We start from the raw sequence: 20526 nt of genomic DNA, 5'->3' as shown, positions 1-20526 counted from the left end.
TTAGTTACGTCTGCTAAGATCATAGAAAAAACGCAGGCAGATTCTTCTTCTAAATACTGCCTGAGAGAACAAACAGCACACTCCGGTGCTATTTTAAAATAATAAACTTTTGATGGAAGAATGTTACTCCTGTCTCCTCTCACAACCTCCTTTGTTGAGACTTGCAAGAGAATGACTGGATATGACATGTGAGGGGTGGAGCTATATAGCAGCTCTGCTTGGGTGATCCTCTTGCAACTTCCTGTTGGGAAGGAGAATATATCCCATAAGTAATGGATGACCCGTGGACTGAACACACTTAACAAGAGAAATATGTCTTTTCAACTAGAAACCATTTTTATTAATGTATAAGCCACTACAGTTTGGCTACTTCCTAGCATACTACTATCTCACTTTAATTATGTTGTAGTAAGTGGGAATTTAAAAAAAAACTTGCCCAAAATACCAGATAATTTTTAGTATTTTTGATATCACTCCATTTAAATATTAATCTTAATCTAATCCTTATAAATCTAGGCCCATTTTGGTATATTTCATTGCCACCATTTCGCCACCAAATGTGATCATATAGAACAAAAAATTCTCACTGAAATATACACACAACTACTGCAGTTATAAGGCAAATGGTTGTAAAATCTTCACTGGGGAAGAAATGCATGTTGTGGCTTTGTCATTGTTTACCGGTAATAAGAAGGCAGTAAGGGGTTAATTAGCTGGCTGCCTGGTAAGGGTAATAGTAAGATACTGTAGGTATTACCCGCCCGTCTATCACCTCCCACCTCCTTGATACCTCCCAAACAGCTCTAGCCCTACCCCGCCCACCCCATTTTCTTTTTTGTGTGGCCAAAAGATGATCAATGAGAACATTTTTTAGAGTTGAATGTGGAGACTCAGTATACAATAAGATAACAAGGCATGAGGTACTGATCTACATTAGGGTGAGGGGCTCACACTAATTGGGGGGTCTTGAGCAAGTCCAATTTACTTCATAATTTGGACCAAATACAGCATCCTCTAAATAAGCTCATGGACTGATCTAAGCAAACACTGTGTCAGACAAACTGTACCATATGTAAAAACATTTGCATATGTTAGTTTTGCACATATACCTGGTCTCTGGGGAGGTAAAAAAAACATTTTGTTTAGGCAAATTACAGAAAAATATTGCAAAATAAATAATGAATGTACACTGCATACATTGTTTTATATATTTGAGGATAGTTTAATGTCCCTTTAATATCACAAGAATAAAACACAAATTAAAAGTGACATACATTTTCAATTACTTCACTGGTTAACAAACAAACATCTTCAAAATATTCTTAAAAACCAAAAGAAAACTTACCTGTATTTCCTTCAATGTCTTTATTTATCAACATGAACGAAGGACTAGTACAGGGTACTCCTTGGCTTGAAGAACGTTGCAAAGGAGCTGGTTTACAAATATTAGTCCAGTCTATATGACTAATGTCTGATCGAGATCGATTATGACCTGGCTTAAATTTTGGAGTGTCTTCACCATGAACCAAAGTCTCATTGACTGAATGAGGCCTTTCTCTCCTCTGATGACATGTACTAAAGAAGTTAAGAGTGGAAGCGTCCTTTTTTTCTCCTGTACCATCAGGAAATATTCTTCTGTTTGAAGCATATTGATCTTTGGCATGGATACCATTCTTTGCTTTGGCATCAAAGAGACTACTTTTGCATCGTTCCCAAATTATACTTCTTTGAGAAGTATTGGCATTCTGTCCATCAGCTTTATTTTTTATGTGATTGGAAATCTCATTCCCTAAAATTTCAGGGACATCATGAATACCAAAAACTTCAGGTGGATGACCAACACGGTCTAGCGTATCAAATGAACTGAAGAAATCTTCTGTGACTTCCAAAGCTGGACTGATGTCCTCTACTTCTAGTGCTTCCATTGCACACCTTGATTTATGCTATCATGACTTAGTTACTGGTCTTATTGGTTAACCACAATTATTTAATTAACATTTTCTGAAAAAAAGAAACAAATATATAAATGATTTAACAATATTTTATTTGCATTTTTTTCAGTTTCAACTGTAATAGCTTAGATTACAAGAAGAGCTCAAACTTTCAAACAGTATGGGGTGTTAACACACTTGGTGTGCAATACATTGCTCTTCAATACTGCTTGCATTTGTGTGCTGTTGTTGCAAGTGGTATTGCAAATGGTTAATATTTATTGTGTGCGTGATAGTATGGTGCCTAATACATTACTCATATTGGATAACGCAGGTGCATACATTTTCCTAAGGTTCTAGGAGAGATATCATTAAAATTATACAGATTGGAGCGCACAAAAATCTGTTCGGGAAGTTGAGTTTTTAATTTTTTTCTATATCATTTTAAGCTGTATATGAATGCACAAAAACAAGCAGTAAAAGTTAATATCAGATTTTATTAAAAACAGATTGTGCGCAAGTGCAAAACGCATCCAATTACTTGTAATATAAGCTCAATAAATACACTACTACCTCTTTGAGCTATCCATTGAAAGAATAGGGTGCACTATAAATGTATTAGCCACATTAAAATGCTTTGGTGAAAAATTTTAACTAACAACTTTTAATACCCAACCGTTGTTATTGATTGAGCAGGGTTTTATAAATTGCACTCAAATGGTAATCTAGCTCAGTATTTTGTCTTTGGGAAACCAACAATTTAGTTTAAAGGGACAGTAAACTTAAAAAATACTGTTATATAATTCTGCAGATGTGCAGAATTATGTAGCATTATCTTAGCGACAGCTTTAAAAATCAAAATATTTGAGAGATTTTAGCTCACAAAGTTGCACTTACCTAGTCTCCTCTCCAGGCTCTTCTGATCAGGTCTTCTTTTTAAAAAGCGGTTTGCGGGCACGCTGTCTAATCACAGAGTGCCCACGCTATCGAACTAAATGTAGCTTGCTCCCGCTCTGGTCTGGTAGCGTGCTACATTTAGTTCAATAGCGTGCTACATTTAGTTCAATAGCGTGATCAGGAACTCTCTGATTAGACAGCGCGCCCGCGAACCTAGAGCCTGGAGAGGAGACCAGGTAAGTGCAACTTTGAGAGCTAAAATCTCTCAAATATTTAGATTTTTAAAGCTGTCGCCAAGATAATGTTTACTGTCCCTTTAAGCCCTTAAAGTGAAGGTCAATTTTCATCAATGAGTGCCCGGTTTTTTAAAAAAATTTTAAAAAAAGGGGCACTTTCATTGATGAAAATTTACATTGCACTGGATTTGAAGAAATACTTACCTTTTACTTCTGCAAAACCGGATCGCCGATCTCAGCCTCAGTTCCTCTGTACTGACGTCAGAAATGACAAATCCGGCTTCCTCCAATCATGGCTTGCACCCCAGAGCGTCCAGCTCGTGATGCCCAGCTGTGATTGGAGGAAGCCAGTTTCGTCATTGCTGTGGTTTACAGCAGGAAGAAGAAGGAGGGGGATCGTCGATCCGGCTTTGCAGGAGTAAAAGGTTAGTATTTCTTCAAATCCAGTGCAATGTTAATTTTCATCAATGAAAGTGCCCCTGTTTTTAAAAGTATTTTTAAAACCCGGGCACTCATTGATGAAAATTGACCTTCACTTTAACTGCTGAGTCATTACCCAGCCCTGTGCTGAGCTCTTTTGGAGCTTTAGATGCTGTTTACATAAAAGCTCTACTATGTGTAATTTTTCTGGGAGAAACCAACACTTTTTTTTTTATTTATTGTTTTATGTAAATAGCGTAATGTGAAAAATCTACAACAAAAAATTTAAAAAGATGCATATTTGTATTAAAATTTTAATAAACAAAGTTGCAAACAAAAATGTGTATCTTTCTAGACTCTACTGTAAAAAAAGAAGAAGGGATTATCCCCATAAAAATAAGGGCCTTTAGGTATATGTATAACTTTGGTCTGGACACAGGGGCTTCCACAAGCCTCTGCTTACATAAATTAACATTTATTCATGCCAGGTGATCACTATTTTCAACAGTGATCACCTGGCTATAAAAACTTATATGGGGTTTTACAATTACAGAATCTCACAAAAGTGAGCACACCCCTCACATTTTTTTCAAATATTTTATTATGTTTTCATGTGACAACACTGAAGAAATGACACTTTACTACAATGTAAAGTAGTGAGTGTACAGCCTGTAACAGTGTACATTTGCTGTCCCCTCAAAATAACTCAACACATAGCCATTAATGTCTAAACCGTTGGCAACAAAAGTGAGTTCACCCCTAGGTGGAAATGTCCAAATTTGGCCCAATTAGCCATTTTCTCTCCCCGGCATGTCACTCGTTAGTGTTACAAGGTCTCAGGTGTGAATGGGGAGCAGGCGTGTTAAATTTGGTGTTATCGCTCTCACACTGGTCACTGGAAGTTTAACATGGCACCTCATGGCAAAGAACTCTCTGAGGTTCTGAAAAAAATAATTGTTGCTCTACATAAAGATGGCCTAGGCTATAAGAAGATTGCCAAGACCCTGAAAGTGAGCTACAGCACGGTGGGCAAGACCATACAGCGGTTTCACAGGACAGGTTCCACTCAGAACAGGCCTTGCCATGGTCGACCAAAGAAGTTGAGTGCACATGCTCAGTGTCATATCCAGAAGTTGTCTTTCTGAAATAGACGTGTGAGAGCTGCCAGCATTGCTGCAGAGGTTGAAGGGGTGGGGGGTCAGCCTGTCAGTGCTCAGACCATACGCCGCACACTGCATCAAATTGGTCTGCATGGCTGTCATCCCAGAAGGAAGCCTCTTCTAAAGATGATGCAGAAGAAAGCCCCCAAACAGTTTGCTGAAGACAAGCAGACTAAGGACATGGATTACTGGAACTATGTCCTGTGGTCCGATGAGACCAAGATAAACTTATTTGGTTCAGATGGTGTCAAGCGTGTGTGGCGGCAACCAGGTGAAGAGTACAAAGACGAGTGTGTCTTGCCTGAAATCAAGCATGGTGGTGGGAGTGTCATGGTCTGGGCCTGTAAGAGTGCTGCCGGCACTGGGGAGCTACAGTTCCTTGAGGGAACCATGAATGACAACATGTACTGTGACATACTGAAGCAGAGCATGATCTCCTCCCTTCGGAGACTGGGCCGCAGGGCAGAATACCAACATGATAACAACCCCAAACACACCTCCAAGACGACCACTGCCTTGCTAAAGAAGCTGAGGGTAAAGGTGATGTACTGGCCAAGCATGTCTCCACACCTAAACCCTATTGAGCATCTGTGGGGCATCCTCAAACGGTAGGTGGGGGAGCGCAAGGTCTCTAACATCCACAAGCTCTATGATGTCATCATGTAGGAGTGGAAGAGGACTCCAGTGGCAACCTGAAGCTCTGGTGAACTTGCCCAAGAGGGTTAAGGCAGTGCTGGAAAATAATGGTGGCCACACAAAATATTGACACTTTGGGCCCAATTTGGACATTTCCACTTAGGTGTGTACTCACTTTTGTTGCCAACGGTTTAGACATTATTGGCTTTGTGTTGAGTTATTTTGAGGGGACAGCAAATTTACACTGTTATACAGGCTGTACACTCACTACTTTGCATTGTAGTAAAGTGTCATTTCTTCAGTGTTGTCACATGAAAAGATATAATAAAATATTTACAAAAATGTGAGGGGTGTACTCACTTTTGTGAGATACTGTACATAGTTTATTGTGCTCTTTTTTTTATTATTATTATTTTTTATTGAAAAATATTATTTTTCCAGGCATAATCCAGAGATAACTAAGAACATTGCTAGTTAGGTTACATATTGTTTTGTACATACGTTCTTTATCTTTTAAATATTCTCTATCCATTGGTTATCATGGATCAGGTGTTCATCTCTGTAATAGCGAGAACTTGAAGAGTTTTCTGTTTGTTGTTGTGCTCTTTTAACCATCAATAAAGACACTGCCTAACAACAGGATTAAACATTACATGAACAATGACAATGAATTCTTAGACAATTTTGCAATCCTGTTTCATGGAATAAAATAGAAGAAACAGCACTTAGTGATAACTTTGAATGGAAGCCAGTGGCTTAGCTAGAATTCATGTTGCGCCTTTATCAGGACTGAGAATTAAGAGTATCTGTTCTGAGATCAGACTACAAACACATCCATCTAGTGGAAACAGGTACTTACACTGGCAAATGCCTTATGAAAATGTTACAATGGAAAGTTGCTTAATGGATGTTATAGTAAAATGTAATAATAAACCAATACAACCTTTTGCCCATATAGAAAGTATTACATTAGAATATTTGGGTAAATGGTTTTATCTTCAATAAATATTTAAAATGCTTAAAAGGGACATTCATTTTTCTTTCATGATTCATACAGAGGTTACAATTTTAAACAACTTTCCATTTTCTATTCTAATTAGCTTCATTCACTTGTTATTCTTGTACAAGAAGCAGCAATGCACTACTGGGAGCTAGCTAAACACATTGGGTGTGCTAATAACATGAGGCATATATATGTGCAGCCACCAATCAGCAGCTCCTGAGCCTACCTAGGTATCCTTTTCAACAAAGTATGCCAAGAGAACAAAAATTAGAAAAGTTGTTTAAAATCACATTTTATATCGGAATCATAAAAGATAAAAAGGGTTTCATATCCCTTTAACTAGAATACTAGGTTTACATTTGTATCATTGTCATAACATTAAAAGAGAAAAACATTCTCAATAAAAGTGTCAAATTCATAAAAGCAGTAACTAGTTCTAGAAGGACAATGGAGTGAGGATTGGAACCAAATACACTATATATATATATATATATATATATATATATATATATATATATATATATATATATATATATATAACTCCAAGTAGATCAGCACTCACCAACACCTCCAACCACAGTGTGCTTTGCCAAGAACAAAATAGACCGGTATGTTGAACGGAACTCGGCAAAGATCCCAACTGAGCAACACGTAAGCAGGCACCACAGATTGTTCCAAAAACCTTTATTTTGTCAAACACATAACGTTTCGGCCACCCACAGAGGCCTTGGTCACGTCAGTCGAAGCTTGCAGCAGTATCAGGAATCCACCTGTCATAAAAAGCATAAGCGTATGCTAGTAAGGAACACACTGACAGGAGAATGTTGTAAATATAACAAACAAATCTTAAATCTAAAGATAAAAAGCCTCCAATTTATATCCGTATTATATCCCATTGGCTTATATATCAGATTCTACTCCAGTTGTGTTACCTTAACAAACCTAACCTCATTCTTTAAAAACAAAAAAGATCTAAACACAAAGTGTCCTAAAGGGTATGGTAGAAGCAAGTAAGAGGAGAAGAGACCAACAGTCCTTATTTGTAGAAACAGCTATAATCAATCATAGTGTTGAGACCATTAGGTGAAATAGTTTCCAGCCTGTGTATCCACCTCGATTCCAACCTCACTAATGCCTTGGCTCGATCACCACCACGTCTTGACTTTGGTATATGGTCAATCAGAATTGTCCTCATAGTAGAGATCGAATGTCCAGCTTTCTGAAAGTGGGGTGCCACTGGTTGATCTGATACGCATTTTTCAATGGCTAGTCTAATTGCAGACTTATGGTTCGCCAGGCGCTCCCTGAAAGTAGTGACGGTTTTACTAATATAATACAGGGAGCATGGGCAAATAATGATATAAATGACATGGTCTGATGTACAAGTCAGCCTATGTCGTATCTGAAACATCTGGTTCGTGTGTGGATGATGAAACCGATTTCCTGTGCGCAGAGGATCGTACAGCAACATTGGCCTATACTTTCTATGGATGCCAGTTAACCATTCGATGACATTCCTCCACCACAATTAGTGTATAAAAGGTTGCGGAACTTGAGGGATCTGCTAGTGAAGATGGACCCCGTCAACAGCTATCGGAAGGACACATGGCTACCAGTGGGCAAGAAGGGATGTTTTCGGTGTGGCAATTGTTCTACCTGTAATGGAATGCTCACAGAAAATCGGTTTCATCATCCACACACAAATCAGATGTTTCAGATACGACATAGGCTGACTTGTACATCAGACCATGTCATTTATATAATTATTTGCCCATGCTCCCTGTATTATATTGGTAAAACCATCACTACTTTCAGGGAGTGCCTGGCAAACGAGTCTGCAATTAGACTAGCCATTGAAAAATGCATATCAGATCAACCAGTGGCACTCCACTTTCAGCAAGCTGGACATTCGATCTCTACTATGAAGACAATTCAGATTGACCATATACCAAAGTCAAGACGTGGTGGTGATCGAGCCAAGGTATTAGTGAGGATGGAATCGAGGTGGATACACAGGCTGGGAACTATTTCACCTAATGGTCTCAACACTATGATTGATTATAGCTGTTTCTACAAATAAGGACTGTTGATCTCTTCTCCTCTTACTTGCTTCTACCATACCCTTGGGGCACTTTGTGTTTAGCTCTTTTTTGTTTTTAAAGAATAAGGTTAGGTTTGTTAAGGTATCACAACTGGAGCAGAATCTGATATATAAGCCAATGGGATATAATACGAATATAAATTGGAGGTTTTTTATCTTTAGATTTAAGATTTGTTTGTTATATTTTCAACATTCTCCTGTCAGTGTGTTCCTTACTAGCATTCGCTTATGCTTTTTATGACAGGTGGAGACCTGATACTGCTGCGAGCATCGACTGACGTAGTGTCCATACGTTACCATGGTGATCTCAATAACACTCAGTATACCAGCTGAAGAAACATCATATCCAGGCGATTAGCTGTTATGCTGTAGCGTGCACAGCTGCTGGCTTTGTGTTCAGTGATCACCATGACAACAGACTCGGTCTGATGACGTTTACGATGCATGTGTTTCCAGTTTGGATTGATGCGATGACTCAAGCGGTCGTGTTTGCAGCGTATCAGGTATCTCCTGTGGGTATATTAGGCACTTTGGTAGTGGTGTGTTGTTATACGTTGTGTGTGTATTACTATTCATGTGACCAAGGCCTCTGTGGGGGTCCGAAAACGTTATGTGTTTGACACAATAAAGGTGTTTGGAACAATCTGTGGTGCCTGCTTACGTGTTGCTCAGTTGGGATCTTTGCCGAGTCCCACTGAACATACCGGTATATATATATATATATATATATATATATATATATATTTTTATATTTATTTAAATTTATATATATATATATATATATATATATATGTATATATATATATATATATATATATATATATATATATATATATATATATATATATATATATATATATATATATATATATAAAAATAAAATTGGTTATTGTCTTCTTTTTGAATCTTAGTTTTCTAAGCAATTCAACAACATTAAAAAAAAATATAAGAAGAACATTAGTGTATGGAAAGGACTGCACCCAACATGATGCATTTATTCAATATATTATTTAATATATATTATTATTTAAATTGATTGTAGATCCTAGCGCTCATGAAGTATAAAATACTTCATGCTCCTATATACCCCGCGTGGCTTAGCAACGCAAGCTTCTGGCCTACCATCTGTAGATATCCCTAAGAAACATCACTTTGAATACTTCAGGTTACTATCTATGATCTTGGCGTGGGGATTTTCGAAAAGATAACCTAAGAGAAATTACCCAATGGGAAAAAAGGTGGCTTGCTGGCAAGCCACTCCGGAAAGCCATGGCAATTCATTACCAAGTGCTATTGGATTCAGAAGGATTCGTGAAGACGTTTCAGGTTCTGGAGTGAGAAAGAGAAATGGGGCGGGCGCACACTGAATTGGAATGGCAAAAAGCCATTCAACTCACAAGAGCAGCAATACACTGTGTTAGACTATATGAGCTATTTATAAAGCTAGTGTTGCGCTGGCATAGGGTCCCAGTTCAGTAACATAAAATGTTCCCCCAAAAGTCGGACAAGTGCTGGAGGGGATGTGGCCAGAAGGGATCTCACTTCCACATTTGGTGGAGTTGCAGTAAAATACAGGAGGTGTGGGAACAATACTTGACCGACTAGGTTTAATCCGCAAACTAACACCAGACACTGCCCTTTTCCACTTAGGACTGGGGAAATGGACCCTTCCGGAAAAATGTTAAGCGTTATAATCCTCCTGGCCACAAAGTTGGCTATAGCAAGATGCTGGTTGGGAACTTCCCAGATTTCATTTAGTATGGTCAGGGATATCATTGAATACATTCGTTCAATGGAAGAATACTCTTTAAAACATGTAGGTAGACTGGGCCTGCATGGTCAGGTTTGGGTAGCTTGGGAAGACTGTGTGAGAGCAGACAAATAGGCTTTAACAGAAGCTATACGACAGTGCCGACATCCAAGGCATGCATCGCCTTTCGCCCCGGCCGAGCGACTTTCTCTTCTTCCCCTAATCCCTTCCTCCCCCCCCCCCTTTTTTTTCTCTCTTCCCTGTTGCCTCGGCACATAGTTCCTCTAACATTCTGAACTACTGCTTACTCACCTGGTCGCTATTGTAATGTGTAATTAAAATAACTTCTTAAACATACCTATGTTCTGAAGGGTGATCATAAACCAGGTGAATATTAATATTCTGTATTACACTATACAGTTTTATGTTCCGATGTGAAAGTTATGGACAGATAAAGGCCTACTTCTTCCTATTCAGAATCCTTTCACGGAAGCTAGGCCGTATAGTTAACTCTTGTTAATCTATGCATTTGATGTCCAACTGAAAATGTACGTATGTAAAAAGAGGTGCTACTCATGGCCGGTTATATTTCCTTATTGTTCTAATACCGTTTACGGTCCCTAGGACATGCCTTTTGTATTAGATGCATAAATACTGATGTATGTCGAAAGGCATGTTGCCATGATTATTGTAAGAGTTTGTTTTTGTATGTCATTGTTACCTCAATAAAAACTATTTAACAAAAAAAAAAAAAAAAATACTTCATGCTGAAAGCTCCTTTATTTGTAGGAAGCGTTCGAAGCACTGAGCACCTCAGACAGCCCACGGCAGAACGCTATTGCTGTAAGGTGACGTTTCCACCTCTTAGCAAATAGCTGTGCGTTCCAACTGGTGCCAAGTTTCACAAACTTTAGGTTTCTTTAGGTATTATTTACAAACAGCTTGTGCAATTATCGAACAAATTGTTGTAAAAAGCTTCTCTGGGATCCCCTTTGTTCAGAAATAGCAAACATATATGGCTCTTCCATTGCTTTTTGTTAATTAAAAGGCCACTAATTGCAGCTGTGCACAACACTTATTATTCCCAGCAGTGAAGGGGTCTCTTCCCTTTTTTTTTCTGTAAAGTAGCGGTCCCATCCATTCCCGCCCCTCTCCAGTGATGGGCCGCCCACCCACCTCCCTTCTAACCCTCTCACACCACCAACGATCGGTACCACCGCTGCAACTCTATTTCAGCACTTCCCAACTCGTGGGGCATGCAGAAATAGTGCAATCTCGCTACTTTAAGCGAGATTGCGGCAGAGAGAGGCCCAGGACAGCACCATCGTAGGTCCTTAAGGATTTAACGACCAGCGTTGTACAGGGTACGGCACTCGTCATTAAAGGGGCAGTATACACCAATTTTCATTTAACTGCATGTAATAGACAGTCACTACTATAAAGAATAATATGCACAGATACTGATATAAAAATTCAGTATAAAACCTTTTAATAGAATTACTTAGAAGCTATTTAGCACTGTTGAGGAGCATATCCTCCCCTGCATATGAAAAGACCCATTATACAAATAGGAGAAGTATGTATACATCAGTATGCATCTAAAACTTTGTGGCTTGGTTAGGAGTCTGAAAATCAGCACAATGATAATTTAAAAATAAGCAAAACTATACATTTTTACAGAAACACTCCCAGATGGGCTATATAAATGGATCATCTACAAAACATTTCTGCAAAGAAAACTCTAGTGTACAATGTCCATTTAAGGGGTTAAAGGTACATTAAACCCAAAAGTTTTATTTTGTGATTCAGACAGAGCACACAAATTTAAACAACTTTCCAATGTACTTTTTTTTAATCTAATTTATTTAGTTCTTTTGGTATCCTTTGTTAAAAAGTATATCTAGATAGGCTCAGAAGCTGGGAGCTAGCTACTGATTGGTGGCTGCACATATAATAAAAATAAATTGGAAAGTTGTTTACATACAGTATGTGTGCTCTATTGGAATCAGGAAAGAAACTGTTTGGGTTTAATATCCCTTTAATTTTGACTAGACTGTCCCTTTAAATATGGTAGCAATGAGGGAATCCTATATAATAAAAGGCCAGGTATGTTTGTCAGATACATTCATGCGCAGTAGAGACTGCGCGAGGACAAACATACCTGGCCTTTAGGATCAACTTCAGATCAGATCGGCCGTTGCGGGGACGTGGTTGTGGCCGGGGTGGGCGTGGCGAGGGCATGGCCAGCAGGATTGTCACAATGGGGACGTGGCCGGACCGGGAGTGGGCGTGGCCTGAGAGCGACAAAGAGTGGGGAGAGATGGAGGGGACAAAAGAGAGGGGGAAGAGAGGGGGCAAACTAGAGGGGGAGAGAGAGAGCTAAAGAGAGGGGGGAGAGAAAGAGAGCAAAAGAGAGAGGAGAGAGAGAGAGAGAGAGAGAGAGAGAGAGAGAGAGAGAGAGAGAGAGAGAGAGAGAGAGAGAGAGAGAGAGAGAGAGAGAGAGAGAGAGAGAGAGAGAGAGAGAGAGAGAGAGAAAGAAAGAGAGAGGAGAGAGAGAGAGAGAGAGAAAGAGAGAGGAGAGAGAGAGAGAGAGAGAAAGAGAGAAAAAGAGAGGGGGGAGAGAAAGAGAGAAAAAGAGAGGAGAGAGAGAAAGAGAGAAAAAGAGAGGAGAGAGAGAAAGAGAGAAAAAGAGAGGAGAGAGAGAAAGAGAGAAAAAGAGAGGAGAGAGAGAAAGAGAGAAAAAGAGAGGGGGAGAGAAAGAGAGAAAAAGAGAGGAGAGAGAGAGAGAGAGAGAGAAAGAGAGGGGGAGAGAAAGAGAAAAAGAGAGGGGGGAGAGAAAGAGAGCTAAAGAGAGGGGGGAGAGAAAGAGAGCTAAAGAGAGGGGGGGGAGAAAGAGAGCTAAAGAGAGGGGGGAGAGAAAGAGAGCTAAAGAGAGGGGGGAGAGAAAGAGAGCTAAAGAGAGGGGGGAGAGAAAGAGAGCTAAAGAGAGGGGGGAGAGAAAGAGAGCTAAAGAGAGGGGGGGAGAAAGAGAGCTAAAGAGAGGGGGGAGAGAAAGAGAGCTAAAGAGAGGGGGGAGAGAAAGAGAGCTAAAGAGAGGGGGGAGAGAAAGAGAGCTAAAGAGAGAGGGGGAGAGAAAGAGAGCTAAAGAGAGAGGGGGAGAGAAAGAGAGCTAAAGAGAGAGGGGGAGAGAAAGAGAGCTAGAGAGCAAAAGAGAGCGAGAAAGAGAGCGAGAAAGAGAGCGAGAAAGAGAGCGAGAAAGAGAGCGAGAAAGAGAGCGAGAAAGAGAGCGAGAAAGAGAGCGAGAAAGAGAGAGCGAAAAAGAGAGAGCGAGAAAGAGAGCGCGAGAGCGAGAGAGATGGGACCGTTGTACTATAAAAAATGGTCCGTGTGCACGGGCTTTAGGACTAGTTATTAAATAATTTATATGTTAAAAGGACACTGTAGTTGAAAAACAAAGTTTGATCACTGAAGAAGAAAAAAATTGTTGTGTGTATGTATTAAAAATGAGTGGCTAAAGTTGTAAAAGTGATAGTGAACTTCATGTGTTTTGATTTCCTGTTACAAGCTGTATAATATTACTGTATTGTTCCGTCTCACACAGTTCAGTATTTATTCTACTTTCTCTGGCAAACTGTAAAACATGTACAACGATGAAAACGTTTTTCTGTCAAACAGAAGATCTAGTCGTGTGAGGTCTGCCCCACTTCCTGCCTGCAGCTTCTTGGAGTCCCAGTTTCCAGGGCCTACCCAAGGTCCACCCAGGAAACCTCATGTATTGCCCAGAACACACTTAGTTACGCCCATGACCCGCCTCCGTCTTGTCCCACCCTGCCCACAAAACATTGATAAACATACAACCCCTCTAGCCCTTGATAGGCTTGCTGTATAGTTGAATATTATTCTTGCACAGTTTCACCTTGGCAACAAACTAGTTCTGCAGGGACATACAAGCTGAAACTTACACTAGTTACACTGTTTTCTAACAAGTTGTCTAAGCTTGACTTGTTTATTGTTGAGGTAATCTTGCACAGGAATAATAATCAACTATAACATGGGTATCACAGGGAAGAGGGACACTGCTGCTTCATTTTTGAGTCCATACACTTTTTTCTGCTAATGTAAGACAGAAAACTGCTTCCTTCTATTGTGTATACAATACACTATTCACAGCCTGGACTGTTACAGCCGGGAATAATGAGTAGGTGGCTTTACCAATGTTTTACATCTGTCTAAAGAGAAACTAGAAAATAGTGGGCTGTGTAGTAAAGGAACAATATAAAGCATTATACAGCTCATAACAGGAAAACAAAGCACAGGCAATTTCATTCTCAATTTTAACAAGTTGGATGCAAAATCTTTAATACTAATATGGGATAAATACCATTTAAGTCATCCTTTTTGCAGATATTGCACTTTGTTTTCCCTCCACAGTTTCATTGTAAGGGGATATATAAAAGACTTCACTTAAATAATGATATGTTTTTGTGTAAGAAAGGTTTAAAGAATTATCCTAGCAAAAACAAATAGTCAGAACCCACGAGACAAATAGGGTCATCAGCTCTTCTTAAAATACTGGATAACCAGTGGGTTACTCGGAAAGGATGGTAAGTTGGGTCTTGGATGTTAGTAACAAATAATTCAGTTAAAGGGACGGTCAACACTCGAGGTAACATTATGCGATATTGAAAAATAAAAAAACGAAGATCCGCCTGCACCATACCCCTTCTGCCTTGCCTACTTGCTTCTTGTAGTAATCACCATCGATAACTTCTCTAATACGAGGTAAATATGGCAGCCTAACTCCCCCCACCGTTACGTAGCTACCTTCTTCTTCAAAGATCAGTCAATCAGAATCCAATCCTCGGTCAGAAATTGCACGCGCTTGCAATTTCAGACTGAGGATTGAATTCTGATTGGCTGATCGTTTGAAGAAGAAGATAGCTACGGGTATGGTGCAGGCGGATCTTCGTTTTTTATTTTTCAATATCGCATAATGTTACCTCGAGTGTTGACTGTCCCTTTAACACTGATGGCTGAAAACACAAAGGACCCGATTACAAGTGGAGCGCTAATTAATGCTCTCACTTGAGTGTTAACTGTGCTAGAAGTAAGATTTTTTAGCTTGTTGGGTTGCGCTCGTATTATGAGTTGAAAGTAAACTGTTTTTGCTCTAGCAGTAACCCGACGAGCGCAAAAATCTGAAGTTAGAATATTGCATGCAGTGCGCATTCACAAAATCCCCCATAGAAGTCAATGGAGGGAAAAAATGGGGAAAAAACACCCACTCCCAAAATCAAATATTCACATTTGCACTAACCCAATCGCATATTTTCATAAAAATATGAATATTTCATAAATATGCTTTTTCATGTTTTCATCTACTTAAATGCAAAGGGCTCCAATGCACTTATTTATATGTCTATATATTTATACATATGTATTTGTATGTGTATATACATGTCGGTAAATACAGATATACACATATAAATACACATATATAGACATATATCTATACATACATATACATCTGTAGACATGTAACAGTTAAAGCCCTTTGCCTGCTTTTTTTAATTACTTCTAACACCTGAGATCTCATATTTTTGAGTACTTATAACTTTTTTGTGCAATATTTTTTTTACAATAATTTGTATTAGATGGTGTTATTATGAGTGTAACTGTACTTTGTAATGTATTTTTGAAGTATTTTGTGCAACTTTATTTTCTCAAAACAGTTAACCACTGCTCATTTTAGCGTAAATCGAAATTGGTTTATGCTCAACTCGTAATATGAGCGCAATTAAACATGAGTGCAAATTATCACGAAAACCCGATTTCACTTGCGTGAAAACAAACAAATGCAGTGACTTTATCCAATACTAACTTTCAGTATTGCACACAGGACAACAGTGTGAGTACTGAGGGGTAGGCGACTTTTAGGAATATAGCTGCCACACAGAAGATAAAAAAAATGGAAATGAAAGTGTTGTTTATTTTTTATAGATTTTACTTGATGGCTGCTTGAAATATCCCACTGCACAGATTAATACAGGAACACAGGAAATCCTAGGAAAAAATATAATGTAAATAATAATGTATTTTCTATCCAATTATTGAAGGCTGTCTAGCCATTTACATCTTACTTTCTCTCATTAGAGGCAACCTATCTTCCCATTTTAGCTGTAAAGCTTAGAATGAGTGTGTGGCTCACTGAACATAATCATTCCCCTTTACTGTAATATATATATTTAGTAAGAATTTGAACTTTTGGGGAACTGTGATAAAATGAAGGAAGTGGCAATGCAACAGATACTGATTACACCAGACTAGTCTCTTTGTCATTTAATTCATACACTGAATGTACTTCTTACTCTTTGTATTCCAATCATTTTTGTTCTGCAAATGAGAAATGTTTATAAACCATCATTACATCTTATTTTCTATACTACTTCCTATTGCCAACAATTATTGGTTAATATTTTGAGGGAACAGACATTGCTAGAGTTCTGATTCAAAAATGATAACCACGTGCCTGATGTCAGAAGCGCTAAATAAATGTTAGATTAAAAAATTAACTGTAACAAGATTCATTAAGCAAGTACATATAGCTAAGCATCAGGGGCAGCATTATCTGATAACATATATGAAGACTTTTTTGCACTGAAGTTTACAGATAGCATTTAACACAACTTACTACATATTGAATGCATTAAAGTTTGTTCAAATCAGAAATGAGACCACTAACATGAGCTGCCCCAGTTTTCCAGCTTACAATACAGCTACCACTGATTTCTTGTTTATACCTGTCTCTGCCTGCAACACATTATAACCTTGCTCGTCCTTTCTCTTGTTCATGCTTCAACAAACAGCAACGAAGGATGTCTAAACTCCTGCCCAGATGCTGACTGACGATGCACAAAACTTAGCTTCCTGGCAGATGCTGTCAGAGTTAATTAAGCAGAGAGAGAAAGATCTGTGTGACAGGAAACATACCTTATGGGTATTGTTCATTTCTTCATTTTGGGCTTTATTCTTATTTATTTTTTGCAATTTGCACATTGATAAATATTGAGTAAATGAATTGAAAGGAACAAATGTTGGGTTGTTGGTTACTAGTGTTAGGTTTAAATAAACACAATGTAGTGTAAGCATCATATAGTAAATCTGCCATTATAATCTCAATGTGTTATGGATATCAGTCCCAATGTTAAAAGGATATGTTACTGCATCAATAAATGCTTTATGAGAACATTTTAATAGCACATGACACTAATTATATTATTAAGGTTAATCATATAATTAAACTTCCCAGCAAGATCTGAGCTGACAGCCTGTGAGTGTGTGTTTGTGGTCAGAGAGGGACAATATGCCTACTTACTTTGAGAAGTTATAGGTGACAGTCACAACCCTTGTAATTATAAGATTTTTCTGAAGTAATGCAATCAATTAACAGAGGGTTCAACAAACCTAGGCACCAGGGAGCCACTGGCACCTTAAAACTAGGTCATGGTGCCCTGAAATTCACAAGACACCAATAGGTGCCCACCACTTCCCCCACCAGCCGCCAATCCTAAAATGATCTCATACAGATGGCCAGAAGTATCTATCCTAAATTTGAGGGCCAGCTCCTTGGTTTTGAGCATATTAGATGAGTGTGGTTTTATATGAATTGTTTTCCAATAGCTAAACTCCACCCACCACTTGCCTTATGTGTAGAAGCCAACCAGACTTGCTTCTGGAAAAGACGCAGTTAGCCACAGTCATTATGTTTTTCTTTGCAGTTCTTATGTTGCCATATCTGCTCAAGACAACAAGGGAAGTAGTCAAGGTCAAGCTTATGACGCCTACCATGTGCACTTTGAGATCTTAGAGCTGGAAAACCCACCATTGTCAAAATTCAATTACAGGAAAATGGAGGGACAGTAAATAATGGAAGTATCTTACAATAGCAAGATCTTTACTATTCCGTTATTGTTAAAATTAAATCAGCTGGTTACTGCATGCATTAAACCAAATCTGAATTACTCAGACAATGTTTATTGATCTTTTGGCGTTTGGAGCGTGCATGATCAGTATACCAATAAAATACAAGCCGACATGTTATAACACATAATGGTATTAGCATGAAAGTGCAGCTAAAGAGGAACATAAGGATCAACCGATATACAGAGTCAAAAGTTCTTCAGATATTGTGTATTAAGGAATTGCCCCAAAATAAACTGAAGAAAAAGAAATAGTACAGGGCTTTCAAAACCTTTCACATGTCAAGCCACAATGGATTTTTTTTATAACGTTTAATAGCGTGACCACATTTAGGAGTACTAATGCTTAAAAATCTCTTTCCAAATCTCAGCTATCAGCTTATAGGGATATAAAACCCAAATGTTTTCTTTCATAATTCAGATAGAGAATGCAATTTGTTTAAGCAACTTTCTAATTTAATCCTATTATTAATTTGTCTTCGTTCTCTTGGTATCTTTATTTGAAAAAGCAGGAATGTAAACTACATTTAGCCACCAATCAACAAGCGCTACCCAGGTTCTGAAACAAAAATGGGCCAGCTCCTAAGCTTACATTCCTGATTTTCAAATAAAGATACCAAGAGAACAAAAACAGCTACCTTGGTGCACTTACTGTAAGCTCTCAAATGTTTAAACCACACTGCTGAAAGGGAAGAGGACTACAGAGAAACCTATCACGGGGACACAGATCAAAAAAGTGTAAAAAAAAAAGGTGCTTTAACAGGGTGAAAGAGTTTGGGGGGGGGTTGCAAATTCACAGCTTCCCTGGTTACTTAAAGGACTATTATAGTGGAAAAATCCCCTGCTCTAAGTTGTTGGAGTATGTAATTTTACCACTGCTGATGCTGCAAAGCTATGTGCCAGTGAGACAATCATAAGCAGGTCTCATACAGCTGAATCTTGCGACTACCACTCCTAATTGGCGCTCAGGCTTTTTATGTTCAGAACCAGCAATTGTCTGCAGCTCCCAAGCAGTACTATAGCTATGTGTTTAATTATTTTAGGGGAGTTAAATGCATAGACTTGCAGCGTTGCTAGTGATTTTGAATAACAAACTTGCAAAAACAAGAATACATACTCAATCTATCTATGACAAAAGGAAGGGAAAACTAGATTACAGAGAATGTATTGGATACAAAGACAACATGACATCTGAAATATCAGAGACTAAAATATTTTAAAAAAGCATTTAGGAAGGACAAAGATATATTAATTTAATAAATATCATCTTATGTAGGAGAGTGAACAAAAATATTCTGTAAAATTATATTTAATATTTTCTTTCCAACTTTGTTACAAAACAACAAAGTAACAGATATGATGCTTGTTAGTTAATTAGCTGGCCACTGTCACAAAACAAAGCATAAAATAAAAATACTTGTCTCCTTGCCAAAGATGCTCTTACATTGTCCTTGCCAGATGTGCCTTAGCAACAACGACAAGGTGCTGACCTTTCTGGTACTGAAAGGTTTAAAGAACATTGTAAAAAAAAAAAAAAAAACTGCGACACCGGTCACAGTACAGAATCTGCCCAGATAACAGAACCTGTCGAGACATATAAGCCCTCCCTTCACATTATGGGCCTTTAAATGTGATTCTGCACTTTTTCTCTAACAGATGAGATCATTGCCTGAATGTTAACCCATTCACTGTCAAAAGGAACTTGACAGCACCAGAAACAAAAGCCAGCTATTGCCAATGTACATGTTATTATGTGATCAGACATAAGCAAATCCTACTTGTGTACCATCTTTACATATGGATAGTATAAAAAACTCAAAATAATGTTGTTTTTAGTGTTAAAGTGGACTATAATAACAGAATAAAGTAAACCTGAAAATATTAATAAATAACAATAACGTCATTTAATTCAAAAATAACGAACAAACTAAATAGATCTCATGACACTAGGTGTTAGATATGGGATATAAAGATGAATGTGATACATACCTGTATGTACAGAGCAGCGGTCACATTACCATGCTGTGGGTGGGCTTACTGTATCTCAGAAATACATTGCAATTGATGCTCTGAGCTCAATCTGCATCGTTCCACTGTTTACAGTTTCCCAGCCTCAGTCCTCTTCTCTTCTCCTTCCCCCGTGCAACAAGAAGGCTAAAAATAGTTCCAGTCAGCAGCTTTAACCCATGTGCATGAAGCCAAATGTACCAGATGAACTAACTATAAAACTTGTCAAGCCACACTTTGCTTATTGTTACTTTACAACATGAGGAAATCTAACTGGTTTATCAAGTTTTTTTCTTTCTTTCATAGATATAAACCAAAGTTTATATGTGGTGCCAAGAAATGTAGTAATGTGTAAACAAACAAATCACTGCGGTATTATGTATCACAATATATGAGAATAACAACA

The 20526-nt window shown here is 38.3% G+C and overlaps 1 protein-coding gene across 1 annotated transcript in view; it reads right to left on the bottom strand.

The window, feature by feature from the left end:
- The window catches only part of PLEKHM3 (pleckstrin homology domain containing M3), a 643564-nt gene extending 623297 nt beyond the window's left edge, over positions 1 to 20267 (bottom strand). The window contains exons 1-2 of the mRNA XM_053698629.1: positions 20103 to 20267; positions 1346 to 2001 (exon numbers count right to left, since the gene is read on the bottom strand). Coding sequence (XP_053554604.1) covers positions 1346 to 1925 — 580 coding nt within the window. The 5' untranslated portion in view covers positions 1926 to 2001; positions 20103 to 20267. The remainder of the gene's footprint in view (positions 1 to 1345; positions 2002 to 20102) is intronic.
- Positions 20268 to 20526: the final 259 nt, after the last annotated feature.

The sequence above is a fragment of the Bombina bombina genome, chromosome 1 (genome assembly GCF_027579735.1).
Source record: "Bombina bombina isolate aBomBom1 chromosome 1, aBomBom1.pri, whole genome shotgun sequence".
NCBI lineage: Eukaryota > Metazoa > Chordata > Amphibia > Anura > Bombinatoridae > Bombina > Bombina bombina.
The sequence above is the reverse complement of the archived record's forward strand: the minus strand, read 5'-3'. Positions and strand labels throughout refer to the sequence as shown.